At 45.0% G+C, this 20000-nt stretch overlaps 1 protein-coding gene across 1 annotated transcript in view; it reads left to right on the top strand.

Annotated features, from left to right (window-relative positions):
- The first annotated feature begins 5571 nt into the window (after positions 1–5571).
- LOC115125502 (teneurin-2-like) overlaps positions 5572–20000 on the top strand; it is a 486685-nt gene continuing 472256 nt past the window's right edge. Inside the window, exons 1-2 of the mRNA XM_065023942.1 lie at positions 5572–5840; positions 9444–9450. Of these exons, the coding sequence (XP_064880014.1) occupies positions 5615–5840; positions 9444–9450 (233 nt within the window). The 5' untranslated portion in view covers positions 5572–5614. The remainder of the gene's footprint in view (positions 5841–9443; positions 9451–20000) is intronic.

Here is a 20000-nt window from a genome sequence, read left to right as displayed (position 1 = left end):
CGGCTGCAAATATCGAGGAGGCTTATTCTAATGCTTACAGTAGCGGTGTGTGGGTAAAATCACTGGGGAAGCCAAGCCAGGAAGAAAATAGCCGTAACCAACGTGTTGTGATAATTGCGTTGTTTGCTCTATAGTTAGTTCATATCCCTTCCCACCGTGATATATACCTCTAAGTCCGAGACAGTAAGAAGACACAATGGCAGAATAAATTCAACACCTGTGTTTCATCACAAAACCGGAGAGAAACATCTCTCCGATGAATTCCACAAAACATATCGCATGTGACAAACATGACCTACAGCATGGTCAAGTAAGTTAATGTTTTAGACATTTTCGTACTACTAAACTATTGATCTAGAACCATGGAGCGATAGGCAAGTCGCAAGTGACAAACAGGTACATGACCTACAGCATGGTCAAGTAAGTTAATGTTTTAGACATTTTCGTACTACTAAACTATTGCAAGTCGCAAGTGACGATGAAAACAGGAGGTGCCTTCGATATTACAGCACCATTTCAACTTTAACATTTCAACATCATCAACTCACCTATGCTTCTAATACAGGGACAACTAAAAGACACCAAAAAACGATTTAGTCCAATCAACGTAAGCTAAATATGATATGACTGTCCATGGTACTGATTTCTGTCTGTGTGTGTGTGTGTGTGTGTGTGTGTGTGTGTGTGTGTGTGTGTGTGTGTGTGTGTGTGTGTGTGTGTGTGTGTGTGTGTGTGTGCTCGCAAGAATTTAAAAAACATGTTGACTCACCTCACCTCACTCACTTAGAAAGAAACACCAATGCCATCCTCTCTTTCATGTTGCCGAGGCTAACTGTCTAAAATGCCTGCTCGCTAACCTAACTTCCTTTCATGGGCAATAATGAACCAGCTAGTTAACATTTGCCTACTACATCTAGCTACATATTGAACTTCCATCCTCTTAGGCAAGAATCGCCATCAGTCCAAATCCCTATCTCAATTCATGTCTAATTTAACAAAGGGACAATTTTAGCTAGCTAGCTGGCCACTGGAGGAAAGCACCACAACGAGATGCAACAATTCCTGTTTTTTCTGTCAATCATGTTTGGTTTTTGATGTGATGTGATTGGTGTGAAGCCAAATCCAACCTGGCATCCCTTTTTTCTTCTTCTTATTTTAAAAAATTTGGTGCGCCAGAACCATTCACGGTTGAGCTCGTTCAGATTAGCGCAACGCTGATTGGCTATTATTTTATATATGTTTTATGAAGAAAGGACAAATCCTCGCTGGCTTCCCTTGCATTCAATGTTATGTGCAGCAACAACGTCATACTTTTTTTTGACCAGACAGCATCAGATAGATGGGCTACACCTATAGAGACAGGGGGGAGCTGTTTCGTTCGCTCGGGTGCTTTCTCCGGTGAAATACGTTCAGCATCTTGCGAATTGAAGGAAAATTATAAAAAACAAAGAGACAAAATATATATTTTTTAATTATTGTTTTCTTTGTTTGGGGGGGGGGGGGGGGGCAGGCTTCCCTTGGCCCCTATGAATACACACCACTGAATGCTTACCCTATAAAAATGAACATGATTTGGCCCGCCATTACGCACGTTAGGCTACACATCATAACATATATTGAGGCAAATTACAGATGGTAGCCTACAGGTAACAAAATAGAACTCAATTTATAGAACATTACATTTTTTCAATAAGAATGAAATAGGCATATTGTAGTCTATTTACACTGAGTGCAAGAAACATAAAGAACACCTGCTCTTTCCATGACATAGACTGACCAGGTGAAAGCTATGCTCACTTATTTATGTCACTTATTAAATCCACTTCAATCAGTGTAGATGAAGGCGAGGATACAGGTTAAAGAAGGATTTTTATGTCTCAAGACATATGTACGTGTGCCAATCAGAGGGTGAATGGGAAAGACATTGTATGGTAGTATGTGCCAGGCGCACCGGTTTGTGTCAAAAACTGCAACACTGCTGGGTTATTTCACGCTCAACAGTTTCCCGTGTGTATCAAGAACGGTCCACCACCCAAAGGACATCCAGCCAGCTTCACACAACTGTGGGAAGCATTGGAGTCAACATGGTCCAGCATCCCAGTGGAACATTTTCGACACCTTGTAGAGTCCCTGCCCTGATGAATTGAGGCTCTTCTGAGGAAAAAAGGCGGGTGCAACTCAACATTAGAAAGGTGTTCCTAATGTTTTGTCCACTCAAATGTATATTTTAATGCAGTCATCTCAGGTTTCATTTGAAGCACTTGTTTGTATCAATTGCAAAGACATTGACAACTTTTGTATTTGTGGTAGTCAACTTTGTTCTAAAATGATGGGCAGTCACAGAGAGACGGATAGACCATGTGATTCTATGTTCTATTCTGCGTGTAATGTGATGCGGGAGGGGGGGGGAGCATCTAATGACGCACTTACCTGTTAGCCGTTGGATTACGAGTGTTTTGAAGTGCAACGTTAATAACGATGGTTTTGGGGAAAAAATCAGAGATTTAACGATGTTCCTACGAAGGTTCTTACGACGAACTTAGCCTTAAGATGCTTTTGGGAAACCGGGTCCAGGTTGAAAGCTCTTTAATGAGAACCCTTAGTGCACTTCATCTTGATAATTGCTACAATACCTCATATAGCTTCACGTATCCCTGCCTTTGATGCTTTTCATTCGGCTCTAACCTCTCCTCCATAATGCTGTTTCATCACTCTATCTCTCTGCCCCGAGGCTCCACCATGAGTCTCTCCTGGCTCTCAAACTGATCTTTGACAATCCAACATGGATCCTTTCGTCCTATTGAACACAACCCCACCCCTCCTTAATCTGTGACCACAAGCAAGGTTGGCTGGAGTCATAGTACATGAGAGAGACCTACATAAAATAAACTGGCTTTTATTTGTCATCATGACTCTCTCCTTGTCTATTGTTGAGTGGGTTATTATTGTCAGTCCAGATGAGCGCCAGTGTTTACCACTTCACATGAGGCCTTTGTGAGTATAAGTACTGCTGGTAATCAATGCCCGGAGCGGAGATTCCTCTTGATTATGTAAATACTTCAAATAAAACCTTATTAAAAGTATGGATCTGCCCACAGCAACAAGCACAGTCAGTGGAATTAAAGACATGCTCCAGAACTTTCGTGACTTCTAAATATTTTTAAACCTCCCCGCTTTAGGCTGGATGTGTCAATGCATAGTACATACAGTGGGGCAAAAAAGTATTTAGTCAGCCACCAATTGTGCAAGTTCTCCCACTTAAAAAGATGAGAGAGGCCTGTAATTTTCATCATAGGTACACTTCAACTATGACAGACAAAATGAGAAAAAAAACATCCAGAAAATCACATTGTAGGATTTTTAATGAATTTATTTGCAAATTATGCTGGAAAATAAGTATTTGGTCACCTACAAACAAGCAAGATTTCTGGCTCTCACAGACCTGTAACTTCTTCTTTAAGAGGCTCCTCTGTCCTCCACTCGTTACCTGTATTAATGGCACCTGTTTAAACTTGTTATCAGTATAAAAGACACCTGTCTTTTTAAGTGGGAGAACTTGCACAATTGGTGGCTGACTAAATACTTTTTTGCCCCACTGTACATGCATAATCTATTAACAGAATTACTGTTTTACCTCAATTGACCACAAAATCCCATGTTTTCTCTGGAAGCTGTGCTGCGCCATTTTCCCCTGAACTTTCCCCCACGTGGGCCAGCCCCGTAGCAATTTAAGTTCTAGCCAATGAGCTTCAGCCCCTCTCCTTTTGATTTACAGCTAGCAAGATGCACACACAGCAGAGCGAGAGAGTGATCAATGACGTGGTGCACATATCTGCACAGGTAGTGAAATGTTCGGGGACCACTTTTGGCTCGTGAGCGCTTCTTTCAGAGTTACTGGCTAAAAAGAGTACACAAGTACCGGAGAATCTCTTTAAGGGCTTCCACAATTTTAAAGTACCAACTCACTCCGAGGGTCCTTAGTTGTAAAAGTACCAGAGAATCTCTTTAAGACGAAATGTTCAAAAGCTTCCTATGCAAAGCTGTTATCAATAGATTTGTCCTTGTTTCCTGGAAATATTTGTAACTACAAGAAAAGGTTGAGAGAAAATAAGTTGTTTTTTTCATACACTGCTTATCGGTTTTTAAAGTGTAACAAGGACAACTTAATAACAATCTTTCCAACGTCTGTCTGTGAGCTTCGAACAAAAGTGCTTTTGTTCTATTATTTTGTGCAATTCACTTGAACCTGTTGCTGTGTGAACAATTTAAGGTGGATCAAAAAAAGGAATCTTACTGTTTTGTTCTAACAGAAGTCTACTATTTACAAAAGAGATGCATTATGTACTACCTGCTCTTTGAGGCCCTAATTTCCTGCTGCTCAGTAGCTGGTGGTGATGGAGGCCCTGGCTGGTTTCTGGCTGGGGTAGCACAGCCTCAGCCTAACAGACAGATGCAGAGTGGGCTGGTGTCAATGTGGAGCGTCTGGAAGGATGCCTCCTCCCTCCAGTAGAGCCTTCTAGCTATGATTCTCTCTCTCTCTCTCTCTCTCTCTCTCTCTCTCTCCACTATGTTAGTCAGAAAATAACTTACTCACCAAGTGATAATGAGCCTGAGACATGGTGAGGATCCCCAGTCCTCGTCCCTCCTGTTGAGACTGCCTGCTCGCTGTGTGTGTGGGGGGTAGAGTGTGTTCTGACTGTGTTTTGACAGTGTAGTCAGTCAGGTGTTGATAAGTGTCTGTATATATCTTTAACCTCAGCAGGAGATGTGGAATGAGACAACTAAATCAATCCCCATGGGGCTCTCATTCTGTCGACATGACTTCTCCAAAATAGACGTGCACTGTTAAATGCTTGTATGGTATATTTCTTTCCATTTCTTCAGAAACAGTTTGACTCTCACAGGCAGAATAAGGGATTATATCTCATTGTGTAGGAGGATAGGTACTGAAGTTAAGAACCTTACCTAAGACAACACAGTTCAGTGCAGCATGATCTTAGTATTTTAGAAGGTGAACACTTTACTTCGGTGTGTCTGTTTTCATGCTCTCTCTCACTCTCTCTCTCTCTCTCTCTGTCTCTCTCTCTCTCTCTCTCTATGTCTCTCTCTCTCTCTCTCTCGCTCTGCTCTCTCTCTTGCTCTGCTCTCTCTCTCGCTCGCTCTCGCTCTGCTCTCTCTCTCGCTCTCGCTCTTCTCTCTCGCGCTCTCTCTGCTCTCTCGCTCTGCTCTCTCGCTCTGCTCTCTCTCTCTCGCTCGCTCTCGCTCTGCTCTCTCTCTCGCTCTCGCTCTTCTCTCTCGCGCTCTCTCTGCTCTCTCGCTCTGCTCTCTCTCTCGCTCTCGTTCTCTCTCTCTCGCTCTCTCTCTCTCTCTCGCTCTCTCTCTCTCTCTCTCTATCTCTCTCTCTCTCTCTATCTCTCTCTCTCTCTCTCTATCGCTCTCTCTCTCTATCGCTCTCTCTCTCTCTCTCTCTCTCTATCGCTCTCTCTCTCTCTCTCTCTCTCTCTCTCTCTCGCTCTCTCTCCACCCCCCACCCCTCCCTCGCTGTCACCCCTAACAGGTGAGAGCCTTGACCTGAGCCAATCCCCTAAGAGCAGCAGCGCCGGTCACCGTGGAGATGGACATGAAGGAGCGTCCGCACCGCTCCCTGACCCGGGGTCGCTGCAGGAAGGACCTCCACCACGCCACCGCGTCCCTGCAGCCGGAGGAGTGCCGCGTGGCCACCCAGAAGTCCTACAGCTCCAGTGAGACGCTCAAGGCCTATGACCGCGACACGCACCTGCACTACGGGGGCTGCGTGGCTGAGCTGGTGCGCCACGAACACCAGGAGTACGTCCGACAAGGTGAGCTCCACGTGTCTGTGTCTGTGTCTGTCTCCCACTGACCTGGGATTGTTTCTCATACATTCCTCCCATTTTCACAAGGTCTTCCTATTAGCCACTTGTCGGGACTGCTTTCCCTTCCGCAGAGTGTGTTTTTTTTATTTTATTTTTTTTATTTCACCTTTATTTAACCAGGTAGGCTAGTTGAGAACAAGTTCTCATTTGCAACTGCGACCTGGCCAAGATAAAGCATAGCAGTGTGAACAGACAACACAGAGTTGCACATGGAGTAAACAATTAACAAGTCAATAACACAGTAGAAAAAAAAATGGGCAGTCTATATACAATGTGTGCAAAAGGCATGAGGAGGTAGGCGAATAATACAATTTTGCAGATTAACACTGGGGTGATAAATGATCAGATGGTCATGTACAGGTAGATATATTGGTGTGCAAAAGAGCAGAAAAGTAAATAAATAAATTTAAAAAAAACAGTATAAAAACAGTATGGGAATGAGGTAGGTGAAAATGGGTGGGCTATTTACCAATAGACTATGTACAGCTGCAGCGATCGGTTAGCTGCTCGGATAGCTGATGTTTGAAGTTGGTGAGGGAGATAAAAGTCTCCAACTTTAGCAATTTTTGCAGTTCGTTCCAGTCACAGGCAGCAGAGTACTGGAACGAAAGGCGGCCAAATGAGGTGTTGGCTTTAGGGATGATCAGTGAGATACACCTGCTGGAGCGTGTGCTACGGATGGGTGTTGCCATCGTGACCAGTGAACTGAGATAAGGCGGAGCTTTACCTAGCATGGACTTGTAGATGACCTGGAGCCAGTGGGTCTGGCGACGAATATGTAGCGAGGGCCAGCCGACTAGAGAATACAAGTCGCAGTGGTGGGTGGTATAAGGTGCTTTGGTGACAAAACGGACGGCACTATGATAGACTGCATCCAGTTTGCTGAGTAGAGTGTTGGAAGCCATTTTGTAGATGACATCGCCGAAATCGAGGATCGGTAGGATAGTCAGTTTTACTAGGGTAAGCTTGGCGGCGTGAGTGAAGGAGGCTTTGTTGCGGAATAGAAAGCCGACTCTTGATTTGATTTTCGATTGGAGAGGTTTGATGTGAGTCTGGAAGGAGAGTTTGCAGTCTAGCCAGACACCTAGGTACTTATAGATGTCCACATATTCAAGGTCGGAACCATCCAGGGTGGTGATGCTAGTCGGGCATGCGGGTGCAGGCAGCGATCGGTTGGAAAGCATGCATTTGGTTTTACTCGTTTAAGAGCAGTTGGAGGCCACGGAAGGAGTGCTGTATGGCATTGAAGCTCGTTTGGAGGTTAGATAGCACAGTGTCCAATGACGGGCCGAAAGTATATAGAATGGTGTCGTCTGCGTAGAGGTGGATCAGGGAATCGCCCGCAGCAAGAGCAACATCATTGATATATACAGAGAAAAGAGTCGGCCCGAGAATTGAACCCTGTGGCACCCCCATAGAGACTGCCAGAGGACCGGACAGCATGCCCTCCGATTTGACACACTGAACTCTGTCTGCAAAGTAATTGGTGAACCAGGCAAGGCAGTCATCCGAGAAACCGAGGCTATTGAGTCTGCCGATAAGAATATGGTGAGTGACAGAGTCGAAAGCCTTGGCGAGGTCGATGAAGACGGCTGCACAGTACTGTCTTTTATAGATGGCAGTTATGATATCGTTTAGTACCTTGAGCGTGGCTGAGGTGCACCCGTGACCGGCTCGGAATCCAGATTGCACAGCGGAGAAGGTACGGTGGGATTCGAGATGGTCAGTGACCTGTTTGTTGACTTGGCTTTCGAAGACCTTAGATAGGCAGGGCAGGATGGATATAGGTCTATAGCAGTTTGGGTCCAGGGTGTCTCCGCCTTTGAAGAGGGGGATGACTGCGGCAGCTTTCCAATCCTTGGGGATCTCAGACGATATGAAAGAGAGGTTGAACAGGCTGGTAATAGGGGTTGCGACAATGGCGGCAGATAGTTTCAGAAATAGAGGGTCCAGATTGTCAAGCCCAGCTGATTTGTACGGGTCTAGGTTTTGCAGCTCTTTCAGAACGTCTGCTATCTGGATTTGGGTAAAGGAGAACCTGGAGAGGCTTGGGCGAGGAGCTGCGGGGGGGGCGGAGCTGTTGGCCGAGGTTGGAGTAGCCAGGCGGAAGGCATGACCAGCCGTTGAGAAGTGCTTATTGAAGCTTTCGATAATCGTGGATTTATCGGTGGAGACCGTGTTACCTAGCCTCAGTGCAGTGGGCAGCTGGGAGGAGGTGCTCTTGTTCTCCATGGACTTCACAGTGTCCCAGAACTTTTTGGAGTTGGAGCTACAGGATGCAAACTTCTGCCTGAAGAAGCTGGCCTTAGCTTTCCTGACTGACTGCGTGTATTGGTTCTGACTTCCCTGAACAGTTGCATATCACGGGGCTATTCGATGCTATTGCAGTCCGCCACAGGATGTTTTTGTGCTGGTCGAGGGCAGTCAGGTCTGGAGTGAACCAAGGGCTGTATCTGTTCTTGGTTCTGCATTTTTTGAACGGAGCATGCTTATCTAAAATGGTGAGGAAGTTACTTTTAAAGAATGACCAGGCATCCTCAACTGACGGGATGAGGTCAATGTCCTTCCAGGATACCCGGGCCAGGTCGATTAGAAAGGCCTGCTCACAGAAGTGTTTTAGGGAGCGTTTGACAGTGATGAGGGTGGTCGTTTGACTGCGGCTCCGTGGCGGATACAGGCAATGAGGCAGTGATCGCTGAGATCCTGGTTGAAGACAGCGGAGGTGTATTTGGAGGGCCAGTTGGTCAGGATGACGTCTATGAGGGTGCCCTTGTTTACAGAGTTAGGGTTGTACCTGGTGGGTTCCTTGATGATTTGAGTGAGATTGAGGGCATCTAGCTTACATTGTAGGACTGCCGGGGTGTTAAGCATATCCCAGTTTAGGTCACCTAACAGAACAAACTCTGAAGCTAGATGGGGGGCGATCAATTCACAAATGGTGTCCAGGGCACAGCTGGGAGCTGAGGGTGGTCGGTAGCAGGCGGCAACAGTGAGAGACTTATTTCTGGAGAGGGTAATTTTCAAAATTAGTAGTTCGAACTGTTTGGGTATGGACCTGGAAAGTATGACATTACTTTGCAGGCTATCTCTGCAGTAGACTGCAACTCCGCCCCCTTTGGTAGTTCTATCTTGACGGAAGATGTTATAATTGGGTATGGAAATCTCTGAATTTTTGGTGGCCTTCCTGAGCCAGGATTCAGACACGGCAAGGACATCAGGGTTAGCAGAGTGTGCTAAAGCAGTGAGTAAAACAAACTTAGGGAGGAGGCTTCTGATGTTGACATGCATAAAACCAAGGCTTTTTCGATCACAGAAGTCAACAAATGAGGGTACCTGGGGACATGCAGGGCCTGGGTTTACCTCCACATCACCCGTGGAACAGAGAAGGAGTAGTATGAGGGTGCGGCTAAAGGCTATCAAAACTGGTCGCCTAGAGCGTTGGGGGCAGAGGATAAGAGGAGCAGGTTTCTGGGCATGGTAGAATATATTCAGGGCATAATGCGCAGACAGGGGTATGGTGGGGTGCGGGTACAGCGGAGGTAAGCCCAGGCACTGGGTGATGATGAGACAGGTTGTATCTCTGGACATGCTGGTTGTAATGGGTGAGGTCACTGCATGTGTGGGAGGTGGGACAAAGGAGGTAACAGGGGTATGCAGAGTGGGTCTAGGGGCTCCATTGTGAACTAAAACAATTATAACTAACCTGAACAACAGTATACAAGGCATATTGACATCTGAGAGAGACATACAGCGAGGCATACAGTAATCACAGGTGTTGAATTTGGAAAGCTAGCTAAAAACAGTAGGCGAGGCTAATCCGCTAGCACAACAAACAGCAGGTAAAATGGCGTTGACTAGGCAACGGGGCCGACAGGTAAGACAAACAAGCAGAAAGGAGTACCGTGATTAATGGACAGTCCAGCGTGCGTCAGCTATGTAGTCAAGAGATCAGTGTCCAGGGGGCAGCGGTGGATGGGCAGGGGGGCTGGGCTGGCGAGTGTTATCCAGGTTTTTTTTTTTAAACTAACAATGACTAACTAGCTTGTAGCTAGTTAGCTGGTTAGCGTCTGGAGGTTCTTGAGTGTGTCATAAAAATAAGAATAAGAGTAAAAGTAACAGCGATTCCGTATCACATTGGGTGAGGCAGGTTTCCGGAAGGTATAAACAAATTAAAAATCAAAAAGAGATAGAAAGTAAATGGGGTCAGAGAGTGATTGGGACGCGGTGGTTCAGACGGTTAGCAGGCCTGTGCTAACAAGCTAACAGTTCGTAGGCCCGAGCTAGACAAGGTAGCAGTTAGCGGACCGGAGCTTGATAAGCTAGCCGTTAGCAGGCCGAATTAGCAAGCAGGGAGATAGCGAGGGCTAGAGAGTTAACCTTTGGGGGACGTCGCGATGGGGTGAGTCTGTTTGTTCCTCTTCATGCGGTGAGCTGGAGATACAGCGATTCAGAAAGCTCGCGGGCCTTGGCCAGCAGATGGATCTTTGGCGATGTCGCAGCGGAAAAGCCTGTTGAAACCCCCTCGGACGATTATGTCGGCGGACCAGTCGTGATGGATCGGCGGGGCTCCGTGTCGGCAGTAGAGGGTCAGTAGAGGGTCCAGGCCAATTGGCAAATTAGGTATTTTTGGACCTCTTCAGCAAGTCGGGAGATGGGCTTAGCTCGAGGCTAGCTCCAGGCTAACTGGTGCTTGCTCTGGGACAGAGACGTTAGCCAGGAGTAGCCACTCGGATTGCAGCTAGCTATTTACGATGATCCGGTATAAAGGTTCAGAGCTTGCGGTAGGAATCCGGAGATGTGGTAGAGAAAAAGCAGTCTGATATGCTTTGGGTAGATGTCGCGCTGGTGTCCTAGTTAGCGTTGAAGACCGCTAGCAGTGGCTAGCTAGTAGCTAGTTAGCGGCTAGCTTCTGATGAGGGTTCAGATTCTAAAGTATAGAAAAAGCAGATCCGTACCACATTGGGGGATGCGGGTTGCAGGAGAGTATATTCAGCCTGTAGTTGGAAAGTGAGATTAAAATATGTACGAAATATATACAGAAAAAAAAACGAGGAAAAAACTATATTTACACTATACAGGACGGGACAAGACAAAACACACGTCCGACTGCTACGCCATCTTGGAAGACAAGGACGATGATTTGATGATGGTTCACTAAAGGGAACCTCCCACGGTCTGAGTAATGATACTGGTCTCCCTTTTAAATCACCTACACTTCCACAAACTCCAAACACCAGACTTACCTGGTCATCTGTAGCACTGTAGGTTTTCACTCTACACAAGACTTACCTGGTCATCTGTAGTACTGTAGGATTTCACTCTACACTAGAGTTACCTGGTCATCTGTAGTACTGTAGGATTTCACTCTACACAAGACTTACCTGGTCATCTGTAGTACTGTAGGATTTCACTCTACACAAGACTTACCTGGTCATCTGTAGTACTGTAGGATTTCACTCTACACAAGACTTACCTGGTCATCTGTAGTACTGTAGGATTTCACTCTACACAAGACTTACCTGGTCATCTGTAGTACTGTAGGATTTCACTCTACACAAGACTTACCTGGTCATCTGTAGTATTGTAGGATTTCACTCATCTGTACTGTAGGATTTCACTCTACACAAGACTTACCTGGTCATCTGTAGTACTGTAGGATTTCACTCTACACAAGACTTACCTGGTCATCTGTAGTATTGTAGGATTTCACTCTACACAAGACTTACCTGGTCATCTGTAGTATTGTAGGATTCCACTCTACACAAGACTTACCTGGTCATCTGTAGTACTGTAGGATTTCACTCTACACAAGACTTACCTGGTCATCTGTAGTGCTGTAGGATTTCACTCTACACAAGACTTACCTGGTCATCTGTAGTATTGTAGGATTTCACTCTACACAAGACTTACCTGGTCCTCTGTAGTATTGTAGGATTCTACTCTACACAAGACTTACCTGGTCATCTGTAGTACTGTAGGATTTCACTCTACACAAGACTTACCTGGTCATCTGTAGTACTGTAGGATTTCACTCTACACAAGACTTACCTGGTCATCTGTAGTATTGTAGGATTTCACTCTACACAAGACTTACCTGGTCATCTGTAGTATTGTAGGATTCCACTCTACACAAGACTTACCTGGTCATCTGTAGTGCTGTAGGATTTCACTCTACACAAGACTTACCTGGTCATCTGTAGTATTGTAGGATTTCACTCTACACAAGACTTACCTGGTCCTCTGTAGTATTGTAGGATTCCACTCTACACAAGACTTACCTGGTCATCTGTAGTACTGTAGGATTCCACTCTACACAAGACTTACCTGGTCATCTGCTTTCCTAGTCAATCACCAAACTTTAAAAAGCCCAACGTTAAAGCCTTCCATGACTATTTGTATTATTATTTGAACACAGTTTGCGGTAGGTTGATTTAGCTGCCCTGCGTGACGGTTAGTCGGAGTGTTCCCAATTGAAACCGTTTCATGTGTCTAGAGGTACAAACTCCGCCTACCCGGTGGGCCCAGAGAGGAAGTTAAGTGCACCTATAGCCCGTCCGCTGGCCAATCAGGTAGCTCAGATCACATGGTCTGCAGCTTCCACAAGCCCACAGCGAAGTTGACAGTTGATAGTCGACTCTACTGTGTGAGATTTCAAAACTTTAAAAACCATGACTGGAGAGAGAATGCCAACGAATACAGCAAAGAGATGCTGTTTTTAGGAGTGAGTTCATGTTTAAGATTTTTATTCGAAAATAAAAGGGGGAGCCGCACACTCTAGGAGCTCAGATGCAAAAAATGTCATATCCAACCTTTCGACAGCCAAGCCGTCTTCATCAGGGTTTTCTTCTAAGTTGTTATTCAGCACTGTCAACACTTTATTCAATACCTTTATAAGCCATAAAACGCGCTCCCCCTATCCACTCGCACTACCAAGTGTATCGATAGACTTGCGTTGTTATTAGCGGTTTGTCTTTCTAATATATAATGTTCTCTCGTGGTTATAGAATATATAGGAACGATAGAAATGCAAATGGAGGAGGTGTTGCCATGTAGCCTAGTGGTTAGAGCGTTGGACTAGTAACCGGAAGGTTGCAAGTTCAAACCCCCTGAGCTGACAAGGTACAAATCTGTCGTTCTGCCCCTGAACAGGCAGTTAACCCACTGTTCCTAGGCCGTCATTGAAAATAAGAATTTGTTCTTAACTGACTTGCCTAGTTAAATAAAGGTAAAATAAATAAATAAATGTATGTCCAGAGTCATGTCAGGCTGAGAGAGGACCTCATGTCAGATGCCGTAGAAGTAATATGGCTACAGGTTCATCTGCCCCAACTAAAGATTATTCTCCTAGGAAGTTGCTATAGACCACCAAGTGCTAACAGTCACTATTTGGACTATATGTGTGAAATGTTGGATAATGTATGTGATGTCAATAGAGAGGTATATTTTCTGGGTGACCAAAATATTGACTGGTTGTCATCAAGATGCCCTTTCAAAAATAAGCTCTGAGCAGTAACCAAGGACCTGCAATCTGGTTCAAGTCATCAGTCAACCTACCCCGGTATTTGCAAAAACAACAGGAACGAAATAATCCACTTGTATTGATCACAATCTGCTCTAAAGCAGTATCCACACCCATCAGATGTAGTGGTCATTATACAGTACAATAGCCATATCTAAAAAAAATTTTTTTTTTAGAATAATAATTCCAAAGATCATACAAGAGGTTTTGCAATGATTCCTATGTTGAATATGTAAAACTATGTGTTGGTCTGATATGTGTAATGAGGAACATCCGGACGCTGCTTCTTCCAGTTACTGATCTTCCAGTTACTGATCTGCATGCGCCCATCAAATCAAATCAAATTTTATTTGTCACATGCACATGGTTTGCAGATGTTAATGCGAGTGTTTACGAAATGTTTGTGCTTCTAGTTCCGACGGCGCAGTAATATCTAAGGAGTAATCTAAGAATTACCCAACAACTACCTTGCATAGGCAAGGTGCAATAGATGGTATAAAATACAGTATGTACATGTGATATGAGTAATGTAAGATACTGTATGTAAACATTATTAAACTGGCATTATTTTTAGTGGCATTGTATAAAGTGACTAGTGATCCATTTATTAAAGTGGCCAGTGATTGGGTCTCAATGTAGGCAGCAGCCTCTCTGAGTTAGTGATTGCTGTTTAGCAGTCTGATGGTCTTGAGATAGAAGCTGTTTTTCAGTTTCTCGGTCCCAGCTTTGATGCACCTGTACTGACCTCGCCTTCTGGATGATACCGGGGTGAACAGGCAGTGGCTCGGGTGTTTGATGCACCTGTACTGACCTCGCCTTCTGGATGATACCGGGGTGAACAGGCAGTGGCTCGGGTGTTTGATGCACCTGTACTGACCTCGCCTTCTGGATGATAGCGGGGTGAACAGGCAGTGGCTCGGGTGTTTGATGCACCTGTACTGACCTCGCCATCTGGATGATAGCGGGGTGAACAGGCAGTGGCTCTGGTGTTTGATGTACCTGTACTGACCTCGCCTTCTGGATGATAGCGGGGTGAACAGGCAGTGGCTCTGGTGTTTGATGTACCTGTACTGACCTCGCCTTCTGGATGATACCGGGGTGAACAGGCAGTGGCTCTGGTGTTTGATGTACCTGTACTGACCTCACCTTCTGGATGATACCGGGGTGAACAGGCAGTGGCTCGGGTGTTTGGTGTCCTTGATGATCTTTTTGGCCTTCCTGTGACATCGGGTGCTTTAGGTGTCCTGGAGGGCAGGTTATGCGTTGTGCAGACCGCACCACCCTCTGGAGAGCCTTGCAGTTGAGGGCGGTGCAGTTGCCGTACCAGGCTGTACCGACAGGATACTCTCGATTGTTCTTCTGTAAAAGTTTGTCAGGGTTCTGGGTGACAAGCCAAATTTCTTCAGCCTCCTGAAGCTGAAGAGGCGCTGTTGCGCCTTCTTCACCACACTGTCTGTGTGGGTGGACCAGTTTGTCAGTGATGGGTATGCAGTGGAACTGAAAACTTTCCCATTTCTACGCTGCTGTCCCTTCGATGTGGATAGGGGGGTGCTCCCTCTGCTGTTTCCTGAAGTCCATGATCATCTCTTTTGTTTTGTTGTCGTTGAGTGAGAGGTTGTTTTTCTGACTCCCCCCCCCCCTCCCTGCTGTCTCGTTGTTGTTGGTAATGAGGCCTACTACTGTTGTGTCGTCTGCAAACTTGATGATTGAGTTGGAGGCGTGCATGGTCACGCAATCTTGGGTGAACAGGGAGTACAGGAGAGGGCTGAGAATACACCCTTGTGGGGCCCCCGTATTGAGGGAGATGTTGTTTCCTATCTTCACCACCTGGGGGTGGCCCAACAGAAAGTCCAGGACCCAATTGCACAAGGCGGGGTTGAAACCCAGGGCCTCCAGCTTGATGATGAGCTTGGAGGGTACTATGGTGTTAAATTCTGAGCTGTAGTCAATGAACAGCATTCTTACATAGATATTCCGTCTGGGCCATCAGCCCTGCGAGGATTAACACGTTGTACTGGCATTTCGCTTGTTTAATTGCCTTTCAGAGGGAATAACTACACTGTTTATATTCAGTTTTGCGCAAATTCCACCATCCATCCACGGTTTCTGGTTAGGGTAGGTTTTAATAGTCACAGTGGGTACAACATCTCCAATGCACTTCTTTATAAACGCACTCACAGAGTCAGCGAATAGGTTTATGTTGTTCTGAGGTTGACCGGAACATATTCCAGTCCGATGATCAAAACAATCTTGAAGCGTGGATTCCGATTGGTCGGACCAGCGTTGTTTCTCATCACTGGTACATCCTGTTTGAGTTTCTGCCTATAAGATGGTAGGAGCAAGATGGCGTCGTGGTCGGATTTGCCGAAGGGAGGGCGGGGGAGGTTTTTGTATGCATCGCGTAAGTTAGAGTAGCAGTGGTTGAGGTTATTGCACGTAGCGCAATCAATATGCTGGTAGAATTTCGGTTGCTTTGTTCTCAAATTTGCTTTGTTAAAATCCCCAGCAACAATAAATGTATCCTCAGGATATATGGTTTCCAGTTTGCATATAGTCCAGTGAAGTTCCTTGGTGGCCATCTTGGTGTCTGTTTGAGGGGGAATGTACACAGCTGTGACTATAACTGACGAGAATTCTCTTGGTAGGTAAAATTGCCAGCATTTGATTGTAAGGAATTGTAGATCGGGTGAGCAGAAGGACTTGAGTTCCTGTATGTTGTTAAGACTACACCATGAGTCAATCATGAAGCATACACCCCCGCCCTTCTTCTTCCTAGAGAGGTTTATCTCTGTTGGCATGATGCATGGAGAAGCCCGGTAGCTGAACCAATTCCGACAACATATCCCGAGTGAGCCATGTTTCCGTGAAACAAATAATGTTACAATCTCTGATGTCTATCTGGAAGGCAATCCTTGCACGAATTCCTTCTACCTTGTGGTCAAGAGACTGGACATTGGCTAGTAGTCGGGAGCGGTGAGCGATGTGCACATCTACGGAGCCTGACCAGGTGGCCGCTTCGTCTGCCCCTTCTACGGCGCAATTGTTTTGGGTCGGCTACTGGAATTAGATCCAATGTCCTGGGTGGTGGTCCGAACAGAGGTTCCGCTTCGGGAAAGTCATATTCCTGGTTGTAATGTTGGTAAATTGACATTGCTCTTATATCCTTCCCGGCTGTATGTAATACGACTTAAGATTTCCGCCGGTAAAAATGTAAGAAATAATACATAAAAAAACACAATACTGCGTAGCTTCCTTAAGAACTCCAAGCGAGGCGACCATCTCTGTCGTTGCCATGGTACTAAGGCACCGAAACTGACTGGTAGAACTGCCAAATCCCCATGGATAGATGATGAGTTGAAAAACTGTATAGCTGAGAGGGATGAGGCAAAGGGAATAGCAAATAAGTCTACCAACACAGCAGACTGGCAAACTTACAGTAAATTGAGAAATCACGTAACTAAACAAAAAGAAGAAGAAAACATACTATGGAACAAAGATGAATGAGAGTTAAAAGCTCTGTAATACTTTAAATTAAATTCTAGGCAACAAAAAAAACTTGTCTCCATCCTTCATTGAGGCAGATGGCTTGTTCATAAGAAAACCCTTTGATATTGTCAACCATTTTACTAACTTTTTTGTTGACAAGATTAGCAAACTTAGGTATGACATGCAAACAACAAATGCTGAGCCTTTGTATTCATGCATAATGGACCAAATAATGAAATACAAGCACTGTAGTGGAGAGTTCCACAAAGTGGGAGTGGAAGAGGTGAAAGGATTGTTGCTATTTACCTGGATGGTAAATTGCTGAGGTTGGTAGCGGAATACAAATCCATTTAGCCTCATCTTCAATTTAACCCTAGAAGATGGTGTGTGCCCTCAGACATGGAGGGAGGAAAAGGTCATTCAGCTACACAATAATTGTAATTCATCTCTTCGTCGTCTGAGGAGGAGTAGGAAGGATTGGACCAATATGCAGCGTGGTAAGTGTCCATGTTAATTTATTAGACTGAACACACGAAACAAAATAACAAAGTGAAAGGAAGAAACGAAACAGTTCTGTCAGGTGTCATACACTAAACAGAAAACAACTACCCACAAATTATAGTGGGAACACAGGCTACCTAAGTATGGTTCTCAATCAGAGACAACGAACGACAGCTGCCTCTGATTGGGAACCATACCAGGCCAAATACATAGAAATACCAAACATAGAACAAAAACATAGAATGCCCACCCCAACTCACGCCTTGACCAAACTAAAACAGAGACATAAAACAGGAACTAAGGTCAGGACGTGACAATAATAGTGGCAGCAGGTTGCCTAGTGGTTAGATCAGTGGGACAATAGCCGAAAGGTTGCTGGTTCGAATCCCCAAGCTGACTAGGTGAAAATCTGTCGTTCTGCCCCTGAACAAGGCAGCTAACCCACTGTTCCCTGGTTGCCTGTCAATGTAAATAAGAATTTGTTCTTAACTGGCTTGCCTAGTTAAATAAAGGTTAAATAAAATTACAGAGCACCCTGTTAATGGTTCAAACACCCAACCAATCAGCCTGCTACAAGTTCATAGCAAACTTTTAGAAAAAAAAATGGTGTTTGATAAAATACGTTTTTTTTTACAGAGAACAAATTAACAACATACTTTCAGCACGCGAATAGGGAAGGGCTCTCCACATGCCTGGCACTGACACAAATGAAGATGATTGGCTGGAAGAAATTGATAGTAAGAAGATTGTGGGAGCTGTCTTGTTAGACGTCAGTGCAGCTTTCGATGTCATTGATCATAACCTATTGCTAAAAAAAACATATTTGTTTTGGATTTGTATCCTCTGCCTTAATTATGATTGAGAGTTACCTATCTAATAGAAAACAGAGGGTTTTCGTTAATGGAAGCCTCTCTCATGCAAATTCAGTTGAGTGTGGTGTACCGCAGGGGAGCCGGCTAGGGCCATTATTGTTTTCTGTTTTTACAAATGACCTCCCACTGACCTTGAATAAAGCCTGTGTGTATATGTACGCTGACAGCTCAACGGATTTTAAATAGAAGAAGTTTGGAACCACCAAGACTCTTCCTAGAGCTGGCCGCCCGGCCAAACTGTGCAGCACGCATCACAATTATATGTTTTTTTATGTTTAAATGTAACCTTTATTTAACTAGGCAACGGAGGGAAATGGTCAGTAACATGCATATACATCTCTTCTGGCTCAAAGTTAAGGAGAATTTGACTGCATCACTCTTGGTCTTTGCGTGAGGTGTTGAAGATTTCAAACTGTCTGTTCAAGTAGTTGGCACACAGTTCGGACACTCATCGGTACAACACAGGACATGCAACCAGAGGTCTCTTCACAGTCCCCAGGTCCAGAACAGAGGTTGAGAAACACACAGTTCAGACACTCATCAGTACAACACAGGACATGCAACCAGAGGTCTCTTCACAGTCCCCAGGTCCAGAACAGAGGTTGAGAAACACACAGTTCGGACACTCATCGGTACAACACAGGACATGCAACCAGAGTGTCTCTTCACAGTCCCCATGTTCAGAACAGAGGCTGGGAAACGCACAGGATTAAATAGAGCCATGGCTACATGGAACTCTCTGGTAACCCAGGTAACATGACTATATGGAACTCTCTGGTAACCCAGGTAACATGACTACATAGAACTCTCTGGGAACCCAGGTAACATGACTACGTGGAACTCTCTGGTAACCCAGGTAGCATGACTACATGGAACTCTCTGGTAACCCAGGTAACATGACTACATGGAACTCTCTGGTAACCCAGGTAACATGACTACATGGAACTCTCTGGTAACCCAGGTAACATGACTACATGGAACTCACTGCCATCCCAGGTAACTCAAGGTAGCAATAGAACCCGTTTCAAAAAACAGATAAAAGCACACATTACTGCATGAAGGGGACTGTGAAGAGGCACAGCCATTTTATGCAGTGCATTTGGAAAGTATTCCGATCCCTTCACCTTTTTTCACATTTTGTTATGTTACAGCCTTATTCTAAAATTGATTTAATTACATGTTTTCCTCATCAATCTACACACAATACCCCATAATGACAAAGCAAAAACTGTTTTTTTTAGAAATGTTTGCAAATGTATTATAAATAGAAGACAGAAATACCTTATTTACATAAGTATTCAGACACTTTGCTATGAAACTTGAAATTGAGCTCCATGAGATGTTTCTACAACTGGTTTAGAGTCCACCTGTGGTAAATTCAATTGATTGTACATGATTTGGAAAGGCACACACCTGTCTATATAAGGTCCCACAAGTTGACAGTGTATGTCAGAGCAAAAACCAAGCCATGAGGTCGAAGTAATTGTGTGTAGAGCTCCGAAGTCAGGATTGTGTCAAGGCACAGATCTGGGAACGGGTACCAAAACAATTCTGCAGCATTGAAGGTCCCCAAGAACACAATGGCCTCCATCATTCTTATATGGAAGAAGTTTGGAACCACCAAGACTCTTCTTAGAGCTGGCCGCCCGGCCAAACTGAGCAATTGGGGGAGAAGGGCCTTGGTCAAGAAGGTGACCAAGAACCCGATGCTAACTCTGACAGAGCTCC

The sequence above is a fragment of the Oncorhynchus nerka genome, linkage group LG10 (genome assembly GCF_034236695.1).
Source record: "Oncorhynchus nerka isolate Pitt River linkage group LG10, Oner_Uvic_2.0, whole genome shotgun sequence".
In the NCBI taxonomy this organism is placed as follows: domain Eukaryota; kingdom Metazoa; phylum Chordata; class Actinopteri; order Salmoniformes; family Salmonidae; genus Oncorhynchus; species Oncorhynchus nerka.
Note: the sequence above shows the minus strand (reverse complement) of the source record. Positions and strands in the feature narration are given on the sequence as shown.